This window comes from Barbatula barbatula (genome assembly GCF_947034865.1).
Source record: "Barbatula barbatula genome assembly, chromosome: 13".
Taxonomy (NCBI): Eukaryota; Metazoa; Chordata; class Actinopteri; order Cypriniformes; family Nemacheilidae; genus Barbatula; species Barbatula barbatula.
In genome coordinates, this window is record NC_136776.1 from 5403851 (window position 1) to 5420140 (window position 16290).

The 16290-nt window shown below is 40.3% G+C and overlaps 1 protein-coding gene and 1 pseudogene across 2 annotated transcripts; one reads left to right on the top strand and one right to left on the bottom strand.

The window, feature by feature from the left end:
• Positions 1–4088: 4088 nt before the first annotated feature.
• On the bottom strand, positions 4089–4949 carry LOC306902945 (annotated as a pseudogene). The gene has a single exon. The product of its transcript is annotated as an uncharacterized misc_RNA (transcript).
• Positions 4950–10058: 5109 nt separating this feature from the next.
• LOC306902382 (uncharacterized protein) lies at positions 10059–12030 on the top strand. The gene is made up of 3 exons (XM_079470900.1): positions 10059–10618; positions 10812–11094; positions 11243–12030. Exons 1-3 carry the CDS (start codon positions 10338–10340, stop codon positions 11900–11902), a joined length of 1224 nt encoding a protein of 407 aa, XP_079327026.1. The 5' UTR covers positions 10059–10337; the 3' UTR covers positions 11903–12030.
• The last annotated feature ends 4260 nt before the right edge of the window (positions 12031–16290 follow it).

Sequence of the window (16290 nt, forward strand, 5' to 3'; positions counted from 1 at the left end):
GCTACTAAATGGCTAATGGGCAGAATAGTGGTTTCGTGGACACTTTGCTACTAAATGGCTAATGGGCAGAATAGTGGTTTCGTGGTCACTTTGCTACTAATTGGCAACTGGGCAGAATAGTGGTTTCGTGGACACTTTGCTACTAATTGGCAACTGGTCAGAATAGTGGTTTCGTGGTCACTTTGCTACTAATTGGCAACTGGGCAGAATAGTGGTTTCGTGGTCACTTTGCTACTAATTGGCAACTGGGCAGAATAGTGGTTTCGTGGTCACTTTGCTACTAATTGGCAACTGGGCAGAATAGTGTTTCGTGGACACTTTGCTACTAATTGGCAACTGGGCAGAATAGTGGTTTCGTGGTCACTTTGCTACTAATTGGCAACTGGGCAGAATAGTGTTTCGTGGACACTTTGCTACTAATTGGCAACTGGGCAGAATAGTTGCCAATTAGTAGCAAAGTGTCCACTGAAAAGGTAAATGCTCAGCTCTGAAAATGTATGCCCCCTTTATAGCCTACTAAATTGTATTACTCCGACACAAAAAAAAACAGATCTCTGCGTACGAAGGATCCCACGCATATTATCTTTGTACATCCCAATTAACGTAAAATTGAGCGCACGTGCATGAGCACAACGCCCCACCCAGTCTCCTCCCCTAATTAAATCAATTTAAATATGGTAATGAGTCCACTTTGGCAAAAGATAGCAGTAAGAAAAATGGCTAAAGCTGGCGGCAAGAAGCGAAACTTTATGCAAAGTGAATTGGAGGTGCTACTATTGGAGGTAGAAATTATTTTATTTGGAACTTTGTCCTCTGGAATTAATAACAAAAGGAAAAAATATGAGTGGGAGAGTTTGGCTGAAGCCGTAAATGCGGTGGGATCTGAAAGTCGCACTGTAAATGACCTTAAAAAGAAATGGTCTGATATTAAGGTGGACGTTAAACGGAGAACTGCTGCGCACCGACAAAGTGTGGGCAGAACAGGCAGTGGTAAAGGGGTCGATGAACTAACACCCTTTGAGCAGAGAGTTGCCTCAATTATGGGTGACACTTTACTCTCTGGAGTGGTATCTGCTGCTGTGGGAGACTCAGATTTACCACAGGACTGCCACGAAGGTAACCAATTTCTCGTTTGTTTTTACTTTGGTACCTATTTCATTGTCAAATGCATGCAATGTAGTTGACCAAAAGTACACCAGAGATTTTACATATCCATTGCATTTATGGCAAATGCGTGTGCCCCTTAAAAATGGAACGGACTCAAATCAAAGTTAACATTTGCCAGTGTTTATTTGGACTAAAATGGTGTAACAGCCAAAACATCCACTGGCACGCACACGGAATCCGCCTGAGCAGCCAGCACCCACTGTGCCCAGCGTTTCCAGTGCTCCCACCAGTGCTGATGCCCGTCCGCAGGGGCGATTCTAGGATTTCCATTTTAGGGGGGCTCCCCCAATAAGGGTATGATATATAATAATATTTGACTATTAGGGAAGGTTTGTATACTACTAACCTTATTGCTATCCACTATTTCATTGTATTCCCTATATTTCATTTATGGGAGTAGGAGTACTGACTGTGCCATATACAACACTGTAAAATAATTTTTTTAACTTTCTAGTCACTGGAAAATTTGAGTTGGGAATGTAGATTTATTTTACAATGAAGACTTCGATTCATTATTCACTGTACAAACACAAGTGAACACTGTAACAAGGTTCAATAGAAAGGAAGGAAGGATAAGGAATTTTTCTGCCAAAATAAAATAAACTTTTAACCAGAAAATAACATAAAAGCCATAAACATTGACTATCCATATCAGCAATATAAACAACACAGGTATGAGGCTGAACAATGGATTAAGTGTGGGGCTGTGGTTAACTATTAGAAGGAATGAAAAACAAGTGAAAATGAAGCAGCTTGTGAAACACAGGGACAAAGTTTTTGCAGCCCAGTTACTGGTCTTTCATTGGGAGCATCAACCTGTGTCTTCTCTCCTTAAGAGTAGCAAACCTGTTGATAATTTTATCATGGTCCAATTGATCAACTACATCTTTCTCGATGACCATAACTGCCAGTTGATGGAGCCTGCTCTGACCCATTGTTCTCCTTAGCCAGTTGCGGAGACGACGAAGAGCACTGAAAGACCTCTCGCACGAACAGCTGCTAACAGGTACAGTGAGGGCAACCTGGATGACAGATTTCAGTGATGGAAACATTTCAGAATCCAGCAGGTGTTAAAGTGAAACCATGTCCTGTGGAGCTGCACCAGCTTGCTTTTTACGAATCAAAAAGTGCCTTGCTACCATGACTTCCTCTGTCTTCAAATCAATGTTGTCGTGGTGTGCTAGTTCTTCTAAATGTGGCTCAGACAGGAAGTTTTCGGACACTGGACTACATGCTTGAATACCTTGAAGCAATGCGGCATTTACAGCAGAAAAACGGTTCTCCAGTTCAGTTGTCATATAGTAACTTTGTTTTGACTTGTTCAGCATCTGTGCTGATTCTCCTATGTGCACCATAAGTTGTTTCAACAAAATCCTCCATCCTTTTTTTCTTCTGTCTCTGGGTAACAAGTTGCTCCTCAACTACAATGTGATTATCTTCACACACTGCCTTTGCTCTAGCATATATATCTGCAGCAGTGGGATCACTACGTTTCTGCTTTAAGGAGTCACACACAGCATCTTTGTATGCTACTGCTTGGGGAAGGTCAATGGTCTCTTTTTGGAGATAATTGTGCAAGCCTGCCACTACAGATAGGAGATCCTTGAAAAAAATCACAAATATACAAATGAGAATTTGCAGATTTTTGTTTTCAACCCCACTGCAGTAGCTGTATTGATGGCAGAGAGGCAATCAATGATGGCAGGAAGATTTTCAAGCACAGCATTCACTGAGTGAAGCTGGCACGCCCACCGTGTGTTGGACAGCTGCACCAGTTCACATGGTTGCAATCCTAATTTAGTTTGAGCTTCTTTAAACTTGTGGTGGCTGACCAGGGAAACACTAAAAAATGAATACAGACTTTCCAGCAGGCTAAAGAACTCTGCGGCCTCCGTAATCCCTCTGCAGGTGTGGCACAATACGAGATTCAACTCATGGGCATAACAGTGAACATATATAGCTTCAGGGTGCCTCTTTTTTTATTTTATCGAAATAAAATTGTATTTTACAAAAAGCTTGAGCAAGCTTTCAAAGACTAAGGTTACAACATCAGCAATGAAAAACTTCGAAAGAAACTTGGTAACATGATAACCACCTACAAAAGGGCTAAAGACCGGTGTCGGTCAACAGGAGAGGGAAAAGTTACATGGGAGTATTACAAGGTTGGTGTGCTTTTGGTGTATCGAAATTACTGCAGAATCACTGGGTTTACATTTAAAATGTAAAAGCATCGTTTCATATGTTTTCTCAAAGCAAATGGAAGACTTATTTGGGAAATGTGGAGTTGGGAGTGCACCATCAGGCACAATCTGCTCAACTCCTCTGTTCAACACTACCTCATCCCAGACTACAGTGCCGAAGTCCTCATTTGCACAGGCCTCCCAGAAACAGCCTCTCCAAGAAGAGCAACCAGGTCCCTCCACTCCTATGCCCTCCACAGAAACACACAGAAGGAGACAAACAAGATCCTCCACATTCTGTGAAGTTTTTGAAGCGCATTCAGAGAGGAGAACAGCTGCTCTAGAGTCACTAGTGCGGCCTGACTTAGAGCGCCGAAGAAGGCTTAAAGAGAGGCGGAGAAGGGCGTTTGAAAAAAAATCTCTTACCTGCCTTGGAGAAATAGTAGAACAACTAAAAAAAATCAGTCAATCCCAAGAAATGATAATTTATATATTAAAAAATAAATTTTTACTATTTAATCCATTCCCATGTGTATCACATCATTATTATAAAGATAACAACACACAACATTCCTCCCTATGACATTGGTTGACTGACAGAATACTGTCAATCATTTGATATTAAGTGCTTAATATCATCCTGTACAATCCCATCCACTAGCTCACAAAACAGTAAAATAAAAAATATTGTTCTTAAGTTTATGGCAAGTGTTGAAGGAAGAACAAGTCAATATGTGATGTTTACAGGCGGCCACAGATTGCATCTCTATAATGTGACGCATCATTGTGAATGTGGGCTTCTGGTGGGTATGGGTCATCCTCCATATCATCTGCCTGCTGATCCTCCTCAATGTGGTCATTGGATTCCAGGCAGATGTTATGAAGAATGCAACAGGCTGTGACTGCAGAAGAAATGTTCTTAACTTTTTTCATGTGCAGACACCTGAGTCTCCTGAATTTTGATTTTAAAATTCCAAATGCATGCTCAATGACTACACGAGCAGAATTCAGTTTCCTATTGAACCATCTCTGCCTGACAGTCAAGTGGCCATTGTCGTATGGCTTCATTAGCTGAAGCAAGAGAGGGTATGCAGAATCTCCAATTATGTGCATCCCCTCAGGAACCAGGGAATGTGGATCTTCCTCAAGAAGTCGGCCTACCTCTCACAAACGAAATGCCCTTGAATAATGCCAGCTACCGGGGTGACCCACACTGACATGACAGAACCGCCGCTGACTGTCACAGAATCCTGTAAGTATAACAGAATAGAACTGTTTCCTATTGATATAGGCCACAGGATTCTCACAGTGTGGTTTTACCACGGGAATGTGGCATCCATCAACTGCACAGACGGTTTTAGGAAAACCAGCTGTTTCAAATCCTAACTGGGATATATGCAGGGCTTGTCCTCTGGGCCAGGAGATGTAATGTGACAAATGTGTTATTACAAGAGAACAGAAATCATGCAGGTGTGTTGAAACTGTAGATTTGGTTATGTTAAATCTGTCTGCCACTCCTCTATAGGACTCTTGGTTGGAAACAGTCCATAGAGAGGCAAGTATACTGTTTGTCAGCGGCACCTTAGTCTGCTGTGTATTCATGTAGAAAGGACCAAGTGTATTTATAAGATCCTGCATTAGGAAGAGAAAAAATAGTTATCATATAATAAAAACATGGACACATGAATACATCTCTCGCATACGACAGCACAAGAGTTGAAACTACCCAGGGCTTAAGCCAAAAATTTCATGTACATTTTCACAAAATATGTCTCCTTAGTAATTTTTTAGTTTTTCAACAAAAGACTAGACAGTAAAGTTTGTTATGGACAATTTGATGTTTTTTCATTGCATGATATTTTAATGGGGGGGGGGAGTGGGGGATGCAGGGGGTACAGCATATTCCTAACTGGATGTATATTGCTTGCTTCTCACACCATGTAGGCCTACATACCTCCACATGCCCTCTAGAAAGTCTGAAATGACTTTGAAACTCAGAAGGACTGTACAATTGGACCACATTCTCAACATAGTGAGGAATTTTAGGGACATTCCTAGGAGAGAGAAAACATTTCTTATGAACTCTCTCTCTTTCAAAAGCAACTTGCTATTGCAAAATTTACGTTTTAACGAAATCCTTTAAACTTTTCTTTTATTTGGTGCTGAATTATCTGCAGTCAGGACTGTTTATTTTTTACTCGACATTAATTTCATTAGATGCAAGTTGCAATACCACTCTAGATCAGATAGATTTATATCCCTACCATTTACTGAATAAGCCATTTTAAGTAATGAGCACTGTTCACCTTCGGTGATTCTCCTCATCATAACCATCTTCGTGTAAAAACAGTGGTATTTCAACTGCATCAACTTCGTCTGCGATAAAGAACGCGAACGCGATCTCTTCCATTGTTGACGTTTGCTGTCCACAACACAGCGAGATCTCAAACAAGCCTAATAACTTCCGAGAAGTCAATGCCGAAATGAAGGAGGAATACCTGAATACTACTAAATATAAAATTAAAACCGCCTGTAGGTGGCAGCAAGGCACCGCTCTATTACAGTTTTTGCCCATTGCTTGAACACTTTTTGCAAAACTTCGGCTCATTATGTCGAATTAAAACTCTGCTATCAAAACCTAACAATCCTTTGTCAAAATATCACTCTGATGACAAAATGATACTCACTTGCATCATATGAATACACTTTTAGATTAGCAGCAACACACAGTGTACTTTAAATAAAACACTATGTTTAATTTTCACTGTTTTAAATCAGTTAACATTCTGTGAGGCTCAAGACTTACAGTTTTTCTTTTTCCAAAGGTTTTCAAAACAACCAAAAATGAAAGTACTGAAAGGTTACAAATGACATCAACTCAATACTGTGCATTACAGTACTATACTATACTTTACAGGGCAGTACAGTACAGCAAATGCAGTAACGCAAAAATAAAACAAAAATACATTACTGTTCATACAAAAAACAGGCCAATTGTCCATGGCTGGGATAATGGACCCTGTCGTCTGTCTGGCAACAGGATCTCATCAACAACACAAGCGATATTTTCTCCTGCTAAGCTTCTGTGAAAATATCGTCTTTTGTGCTGAATCCATCCATGATTCGACCACACCTAAAGGGCATGTGCATGTGGTTGATGGTCATATATGTGCCATGAAAAATATTCAATAGGGTTTGGAAATGGTGAGTAATGTTGCAAGTATACTGATCAGGGTTGGTGAACAGCAAACCTGTACAAGTATACAATGTGTATATATGTGTATACAGTTCTAAACTAACAGAACCCACTACACTCTTAAAAAAAGGTGCTTCAAAGATCCTTCGATGCCATCGAAGTACCTTTCGGTTCCACAAATAACCTTTAACATCTGATGAAACTTTTTGTGTTTCAGGTATAGTTACAAAAGCTTTAAGTTTCGATACTTTGGTCTAAGCATGCATGTGGCTACAGTGTTTAAGCAATGGGAAAAAACTGTGAGATTACTTAATGGTTCATGTTTAACATTTTTTTAAATAAACATGAATATACATTCTGATGTTCTAAAAACAAAATTTCTCTTTTGCCAAATGCATTAACTGGTTTGCAAATCTTAAGGGTGATGACTGAGACATTTTTTTAAAGGAAATGCAGCCCAAACAGTTTGTGCAAAGGAGTATAGTGATTTCTGTTATGGATCACAGAGGAAGAACCCAATTGCAGGCAGACACGGGGATGAAGGGGTTAACAAATAGACTTTAATATATATACAAAACCGAAAACAAAAGCCCACAATGGGGTAAAAGAACATACAAGAACCGAAGGAGGACTTAACTAAAACAGACTAGAACTAACACTCACAAAGACTAACTAATACAAAACACTAAGACTAGACTTGACTATAGAAGGTTTAAGGGTACAAGGCACCAAGAACGGCATACAAGTACAAGCTAACAAGTACAACGAACGAGCACAGGACAATGAACACGAGGATGTTTTAAAGGGAGACAGACAAAGGATAATTAACAAGGGTCAGGTGCGGGTACTGAAACACTCAGGGAAGGTTAACGAGGAAACGAGATGGCGGGAACAAAGACACGGACCAGAGAGAGAGCAAGAAAGCCGATCGAACCAACATCTCTCTCTCACATAAAACATAAGACTTTGTCATGAATCTGCCTCAAGACCAAGAATAGACATGACATGAAGGCAGATTCATGACAGATTTCATTAAGTACAACGTTCCTGAATCAATGTCTTTGTGATCTTGGATCAACACTTTTTTAATTTATATTCTTTGTATATCATTCAGTACAGCATTACATTCAGTACAAAATCAGTGGTGTAGTGGTTGATACGTCCGACAAATTATTTTGACTCTGCTGTGAAGTAGGTTCGAATCCCATATCATACATGCTTCCATTTGTTTTTGAGAAGTGAATGAATCAGTTTGCATGTGATGAAAAATTGTTCTGAATTTTTGAAGAGATTGACAGTTTAACTGAGAATCAGCAAATAATTTTTGATCAACAGGCCATATACTTTTAGATAATGTGCTAATGGTTAAGAATTTTACATAATTTGCCAAAACACATGCAAAGTCTCTTTCGAAAAACAAGCCAAAAAGGAACAACATTAACTGCTTTTAAAACACCTGTAAAGAAAATGTTTGCAGATAAGATAATCACTAATATTAAATTGCAAATTTACTTGTTGCTAAGAGTTAGCTTATTAAGACAACTGATTTCCATAGGTAAGGAATAACTTAGACCTATTAATGTATGAATCTCGTTTCTGGATGGAAGACTTGTGTTAAAGCTCATATAAATGGATACATTTTTTGGTTTATAGACAAACCTGTTTTGAGTAATAATTATGGCAGTAATTGGACACAAATATCTGTGTATGGCATACAATCATTACTTTCAACTGGAACTTTAAATCACCATGGATAATAGGCAAGAATCAGTTATCTTTTACCTGAAACAAGATAGATATGTTAGCAAATATTTAAACATTTACTTTGAAGTTCCCTTTATACAAATCTCCAGCTTTAGTTTGGTCTTTTTTATATCGTCAATATTGTGTATTGAATCTTTGCTTTTGCATTCATTCAACTTGAAAGTTTACTTCTTTGGGCAGTCATCTGAGATTCTTCAGTGTCCTATATGCAATGAACCCCAATGGTACTAAAGAAACGAATTGTCTTGTGAAAACACCATGTCATTGCAATTAACCACAAAAAAACTAGAATTTATAAAAAAGAGAATTAAAAGTTAATTGATCAGTAATATAGCCTAGTAACTGCTTTAAAATGTTAAAAATATCCAAACATCTTAAACTGTTTAAGCAAAGTGATATCTGTGCATCGTTTTAGATGTTCCTGACATTTTAATAAAGGGTTAAAAATTGTCAGACCTTCAAGCTAGATTTAAAAAAGGACTTACAGTTTTTCTCAATTATTAAAACACTAAAACTCATTGGCTGAACAAAGTTCTCAGTTGCCTGAACTTATTTAGCTAATTGTGCAATCTGTTGTCAATACCTTAAACCATTTCTCATGGTAAAACACAATTTGCAAATCTCACTTAGACTCTTCAGCAAAACGCTAAACACATTCTCATTCTCAAAACACATTCTGTACTCTAATGCACATGTCATCCATACTGGTAAACACAAGAGGCAACAATCAAATACAAATAGAGAACATGTGTCATTGATTGAACACAACCACTCAAAATGTATTTAACCGGTTTCAAACAGGGGCGTTTCCTCCGAGGAGGCAAGGGAGGCAGTGTCTCCCCTCCCCCTCGAAAATAATCGAATGAGAATATTACTAACAGTTCAGATATAGAATAGGACAGCGGATATAACGTATTGAGCTAAATATGAGATAAATCAGCGTGTAGAACAGTGTGAAACAGCGCCCCCGCTCGAATGAAATCCAAAGGGAGACAGCGTTTCTCTTGCCTCCTCTAAGCTCATTGACTTTACATATACCCCCTAAAGCGTGCCGTGAGTTTGAGTGGGGGTAATTGAAAAGAATGGAGAAAAGTCACGTGAGAGGAGGCAATGCCTCCAACGGGCTATGATTGGATTAACTCATCAGCGAGATCCCGCCTTCCTGCTCGTCTTCGTCATTCATTTTAAACTGCGGGCGCTAAATTAGATTGAACGTTAATTAAATTGTTTTATTAGTTGTATTACAGTTTTTCTCAATTGTTTACACACAAATATTGGTACTTGAGACACAATGACCACAACATGTAACTCATTCACCAACCCCCTGAACCAATTCTGCTAAACTACAAGCACAATTCCTGCTTTACACTCACATTGCAGTTCTAAAAGACACTTTTTTCAAAACACTACACACAATTCTCTGCATTTGGCACAATTTTCGGGCAGAAAAATCTCTTGTTTTCACAAGGAACACACTGCCATTCAAATATGAACACTGACTCATCACATGTGTAAACACCTGTCACAAATGTGTAAACCCCTTCTCCAAGCTATGGAAGACGCATGTGGAGATATAGCAGCTGATGCTTTTCATGACTGGACTGAAAAACATTGCTTGTGATGTGGATGATGTGCTGTGGTCAGACCCAAACCCAAGAGAAGATGCAGCATAGTTTTACAGTTTTTCTCGATTGTTTACACACAAATATTGGTACTTGAGACACAATGACCACAACATATAACTCATTCACCAACCCCCTGAACCAATTCTGCTAAACTACAAGCACAATTCCTGCTTTACACTCACATTGCAGATCTAAAACACACTTTTTTCAAAACACTACACACAATTCTCTGCGTTTGGCACAATTTTCAGGCAGAAAAATCTCTTGTTTTCACAAGGAACACACTGCCATTCAAATATGCACACTCACTCATCACATGGGCAAACACCTGTCACACATTTTTACAATTAGCAAGCAGAGCTTTAGCATAAAAGGGCAACAGGTGAGCTCTTCTGTTTTGGAGCAATGGATGCCAACAATGGAAACAGACGCAGAGCCAGAGAAGTGAGAGGAGGAGGACGAGGAGGACGGGGAGGACGGGGAGGACGGGGAGGACGGGGAGGACGAGGAGGACGAGGAGGACGGGGAAGGCCAAGGACCGTAATCTCTAATGAGATTCGAGCCACTTTGGTTGACCATGTGGTCAACCATGGTCTAACAATGAGGGAGGCTGGGCAAAGGGTACAGCCAAATTTGAGCAGGTACACTGTAGCATCCATCATCCGGACTTTCCGAAATGAGAATAGGTAAGAAATATACTCAATAGAAAATTGCATTACTGCAAATCAATACAGTGTTCAATGAGTACAGTAGTACAGAATTGTCTGTGGACTGTTCTGTAGGACTATAAAAATAAAATATTTTTCACATATTTGGGAAATGTATTCCTACTTTGTATTCCTACACAGTATTTACAGTATTTTACTATTTGTTTGGCAGAACTGAAAGATTACCTACACAAGGTGGTCGGGAACGTGTTCTGTCTCCTGAACAGGAAACTGCAGTCGTGAACATGGTCTTAGAAAATAACGCCATAACATTACGGCAAATACAAAGCAAAATTATTGAAAACAATGAGATATTTCCAAATATTGATAGGGTAAGCTTATCAACACTGGACCGTGTCTTGCGCAGAAATAATCTGAGGATGAAGCAGGTCTACAGGGTGCCATTTGAACGCAATTCAGAAAGAGTCAAAGAATTGCGATATAACTATGTGCAAGTGAGTCCTATACAATCCCACAATTGATGCATACTCTCAACACTGTGTAAATTATAGCCTACATATTTCAGTATTGTAATCATAATGATTGTGCTTCACTATAGTGACCACTCCATGTCTATTTCTGATATTGTCATGTCTGTTTCAGACAGTCCTTGAGCTAGAGGTGGCTGCAGTGGAGCACCAGTTCATCTTCATTGATGAGGTTGGATTCAACCTCACAAAAAGACGAAAGAGGGGAAGGAATATCATCGGCCAGCGTGCCATTGTTGAAGTCCCTGGCCAGCGCGGAGGGAACATCACAATGTGTGCAGCGATTACCCACAACGGCGTCATCCATCACCATGCTACCCTTGGCCCCTACAACACTGCCCATCTGATCACATTCCTGGACACTCTACATAACACACTCATTCCCCCAGATCAGATAGACGGCCCAGAGCAGCTCAGGTACGTTGTCATTTGGGACAACGTATCTTTCCACCGGGCTGCTCTCGTTCGTAACTGGTTCACTGCTCACCCACGCTTTTTAGTTGTTTATCTGCCTCCATATTCCCCATTCCTCAATCCTATTGAGGAATTTTTTTCTGCCTGGAGATGGAAAGTGTATGACCGAAATCCACAAACACGTATACCCCTTCTTCAAGCTATGGAAGACGCATGTGGAGATATAGCAGCTGATGCTCTTCATGGCTGGACTCGCCATGCCAGGCGATATTTCCCCCGCTGCTTGGCCAGGGAAAACATTGCCTGTGATGTAGATGAGGTGCTGTGGCCAGACCGAAACCGAAGAGAGGATCCAGCATAGTTTTTTTTTACTGTAACTGTATAAATTCTTCGGTTGTTTTGTATGTACACCACTGTACATTGGTACACCACTGTTAGGATGTACACTGTTGTTTTTGTTGGAAAAATAAAATATATTTGTTATCGTGTATTTGTGTGTTCTGACTATATACTGTATGTATATACTACAAATATTTTACAACACACTTATGTATGTACTGTCTGTAGTAAGTGTAACACTGAACCAAATATAGAGCAAAGTCATTATGATGAATGGAGAAGTGTTTTACATAGATCATAGTGTTTTATAAAGAGCACATCAGTGTTCAACTGGTTCTTATAAATGTTTATTCATATGATGGTTTGTGTTTGTCATTTGAAAACAAAATACCATTTTGAGAAGAAAGAACATTGTTTTGAATGTGAAGTTTAATTTTGCAGGAGAATTGAGGGGTTTTGCCCATTGTGTTTGTGTGTTTTGATTTGTGTGTAGAGTTCTGAGAATATGAGGCATGCTTTCAGAAAATGTGTGTAAACAATTGAGAAAAACTGTAATCAGAGTTTAGGATTCGTGTCGGAGATAGCGGAGGCAGAGGAGTTATCGATTGTTGACAGAATTACGTGGTTCAGATTTGTTCAAAAACTTTTGCTTGTGATCAGGCTGCTCAGGATAGTAGCAAGGCTAAAGTAAGTCACATCCAGCGCCGCCGCTCCCACCACGCGAATCACTTGCAGGTAAGTGCATGTTTAATCAAAATTAACATACGAACCAACAGAGACGCTTTAGCCTCTTCGTTAGAGCGCTCGTCTCCCATTCGGATCGATGTAGGTTCGAAGCCCGGGGCGAGCAATATTAATTTCGGTGCAGCTTGCGATCTGAATTGAGATTTTACGGTTAAACATTGATAGTTTTTTGTTTTGCTATTCTTTTTACTGAAGAAAAGTTTGCACCTTTAAGGGGGGGGGGGGGGGGTGATCATAATGGAATTATGCTTAGGGCACCAAAATGGCTAGCAGCGGCCCTGGTCATTTCTATTTGATTTGATCTCTTAAATGCTTTGAGTATTTCTGGGACTGCTAATAATTAAATTGATGGTATTGGTAATGATGTTATTCTTATATAGGAAATCCCAAATGTTCCAGAATAAGATGAAGGTGGTGTTGATGTACCTTTTCCCAAAGCAGGGAAAATAAAAAACTAAAAAAATCAGAAGTACATACTGTAATGAACTTGTAGTAATTAAAAAGAAATTTTTCACAGATAAACACTGAAATGACACTGGTTTTCTGACAATCGCACTTGTTAATAGTGCAGAGATGAACAAAAATGACATGGGTAGAAATCTGCCTCCTCATTTTTTAAGTCCACCGCACACCACTGGTTTCAAATGATGTGACACAACCAATTTAAGCTCAGAGAGTAAACAGGTTGTTGAAGGTGGGAAGGAGAAAGTCAGAAAATGGATAGAAAAAACAATGTGAGAGGACGAGTGCGTTTTTGAGGTGGGCAAAGAGGAGGAGGGCAAGAAAGAGGAAGAGGAAGAGGAGGAGGAGTGCAAGAAAGAGGAGGAAGAGGAGGGCAAAAAAGAGAAAGAGGAGAAGGAGAGGCTGAAACTTGATTGGACAGCGGGCCATTGTTGAAGTCCCTGGTCAACGAGGTGGCAATGTCACAATCTGTGCTGCTATCAGCAACCATGGTGTTCTGCATCACCATGTTACACTCGGGCCATATAATACCCAGCTTCTTCTAAGATTTATTGCAATTCTAAGAGGTATTTTATTTGAGCAGCAGGTTCAAGGGCAGCAGGGTCAAGAGCTAATTGAGAATCCCATTCCCACCTATGTGTTAGTGTGGGACAATGTCAGTTTTAAGAGAATGGTTCAACATCAATGGGCAGTTCATGAACCTGTACCTCCCTCCATACTCGCCTTTCCTGAATCCGATTGAGGAGTTTTTCTCCTCTTGCAGATGGAAAGTTTATGATAGACAACCCTACACAAGAGTAAATCTGCTGCAAGCCATGGATTTAGCCTGTGGTGATATAGGCACACAATAGGCTTCTTCCCCTGTTGCCTCAGGAAGGACAATATTGCTTGTGACGTTGATGAAGTGCTCTGGCCTGACCCAGCCCAAAGACAAGAAGCACATTGATCATCACATGTTTACTCTTTTGATTTTATATTACAGTACATTGAAGGCTGTATACTGTACAATAAACAAATTGTTTGGCCCTGAACATTGTGCTTTCCATTTGTGAACAGTACTGACATGCTCAATAGATTTTGAATGGTTGCAGGTTCATATTGTCATGAATCTGCCTTCATGTCATGTCTATTCTTGGTCTTATACTGTACCCTGTAGTTTGTACCTTGTTCGTGTGTGTCTAGTTCGTGTGTGTCTAGTTCGTGTGTGTCTTGTTCGTGTGTGTCTAGTTCGTGTGTGTCTAGTTCGTGTGTGTCTAGTTCGTGTGTGTCTAGTTCGTGTGTGTCTTGTTCGTGTGTGTCTAGTTCGTGTGTGTCTAGTTCGTGTGTGTCTTGTTCGTGTGTGTCTTGTTCGTGTGTGTCTAGTTCGTGTGTGTCTTGTTCGTGTGTGTCTAGTTCGTGTGTGTCTTGTTCGTGTGTGTCTTGTTCGTGTGTGTCTAGTTCGTGTGTGTCTTGTTCGTGTGTGTCTTGTTCGTGTGTGTCTTGTTCGTGTGTGTCTTGTTCGTGTGTGTCTAGTTCGTGTGTGTCTAGTTCGTGTGTGTCTTGTTCGTGTGTGTCTAGTTCGTGTGTGTCTAGTTCGTGTGTGTCTAGTTCGTGTGTGTCTTGTTCGTGTGTGTCTAGTTCGTGTGTGTCTAGTTCGTGTGTGTCTTGTTCGTGTGTGTCTAGTTCGTGTGTGTCTTGTTCGTGTGTGTCTTGTTCGTGTGTGTCTTGTTCGTGTGTGTCTAGTTCGTGTGTGTCTTGTTCGTGTGTGTCTTGTTCGTGTGTGTCTTGTTCGTGTGTGTCTTGTTCGTGTGTGTCTAGTTCGTGTGTGTCTTGTTCGTGTGTGTCTTGTTCGTGTGTGTCTAGTTCGTGTGTGTCTAGTTCGTGTGTGTCTTGTTCGTGTGTGTCTAGTTCGTGTGTGTCTAGTTCGTGTGTGTCTAGTTCGTGTGTGTCTTGTTCGTGTGTGTCTAGTTCGTGTGTGTCTAGTTCGTGTGTGTCTAGTTCGTGTGTGTCTAGTTCGTGTGTGTCTTGTTCGTGTGTGTCTAGTTCGTGTGTGTCTAGTTCGTGTGTGTCTTGTTCGTGTGTGTCTAGTTCGTGTGTGTCTTGTTCGTGTGTGTCTTGTTCGTGTGTGTCTAGTTCGTGTGTGTCTTGTTCGTGTGTGTCTAGTTCGTGTGTGTCTTGTTCGTGTGTGTCTTGTTCGTGTGTGTCTAGTTCGTGTGTGTCTTGTTCGTGTGTGTCTAGTTCGTGTGTGTCTAGTTCGTGTGTGTCTTGTTCGTGTGTGTCTTGTTCGTGTGTGTCTTGTTCGTGTGTGTCTTGTTCGTGTGTGTCTAGTTCGTGTGTGTCTTGTTCGTGTGTGTCTAGTTCGTGTGTGTCTAGTTCGTGTGTGTCTTGTTCGTGTGTGTCTTGTTCGTGTGTGTCTAGTTTGTGTGTGTCTAGTTCGTGTGTGTCTAGTTCGTGTGTGTCTAGTTCGTTCGTGTGTGTCTAGTTCGTTCGTGTGTGTCTAGTTCGTTCGTGTGTGTCTAGTTCGTTTGTGTGTGTCTAGTTCGTTCGTGTGTGTCTAGTTCGTTCGTGTGTGTCTTGTTCGTTCGTGTGTGTCTTGTTCGTTCGTGTGTGTCTTGTTCGTTCGTGTTTGTCTTGTTCTTGTGTGTCTAGTTTATGCCAAGTATCTTGTTCTTGTGTGTCTAGTTTATGCCAAGTATCTTGTTCTTGTGTGTCTAGTTTATGCCAAGTATCTTGTTCTTGTGTGTCTAGTTTATGCCAAGTATCTTGTTCTTGTGTGTCTAGTTTATGCCAAGTATCTTGTTCTTGTGTGTCTAGTTTATGCCAAGTATCTTGTTCTTGTGTGTCTAGTTTATGCCAAGTATCTTGTTCTTGTGTGTCTAGTTTATGCCAAGTATCTTGTTCTTGTGTGTCTAGTTTATGCCAAGTATCTTGTTCTTGTGTGTCTAGTTTATGCCAAGTATCTTGTTCTTGTGTGTCTAGTTTATGCCAAGTATCTTGTTCTTGTGTGTCTAGTTCATGCCAAGTATCTTGTTCTTGTGTGTCTAGTTCATGCCAAGTATCTTGTTCTTGTGTGTCTAGTTTATGCCAAGTATCTTGTTCTTGTGTGTCTAGTTTATGCCAAGTATCTTGTTCTTGTGTGTCTAGTTTATGCCAAGTATCTTGTTCTTGTGTGTCTAGTTTATGCCAAGTATCTTGTTCTTGTTCATTGTAGTTTGGTGAGTCAGT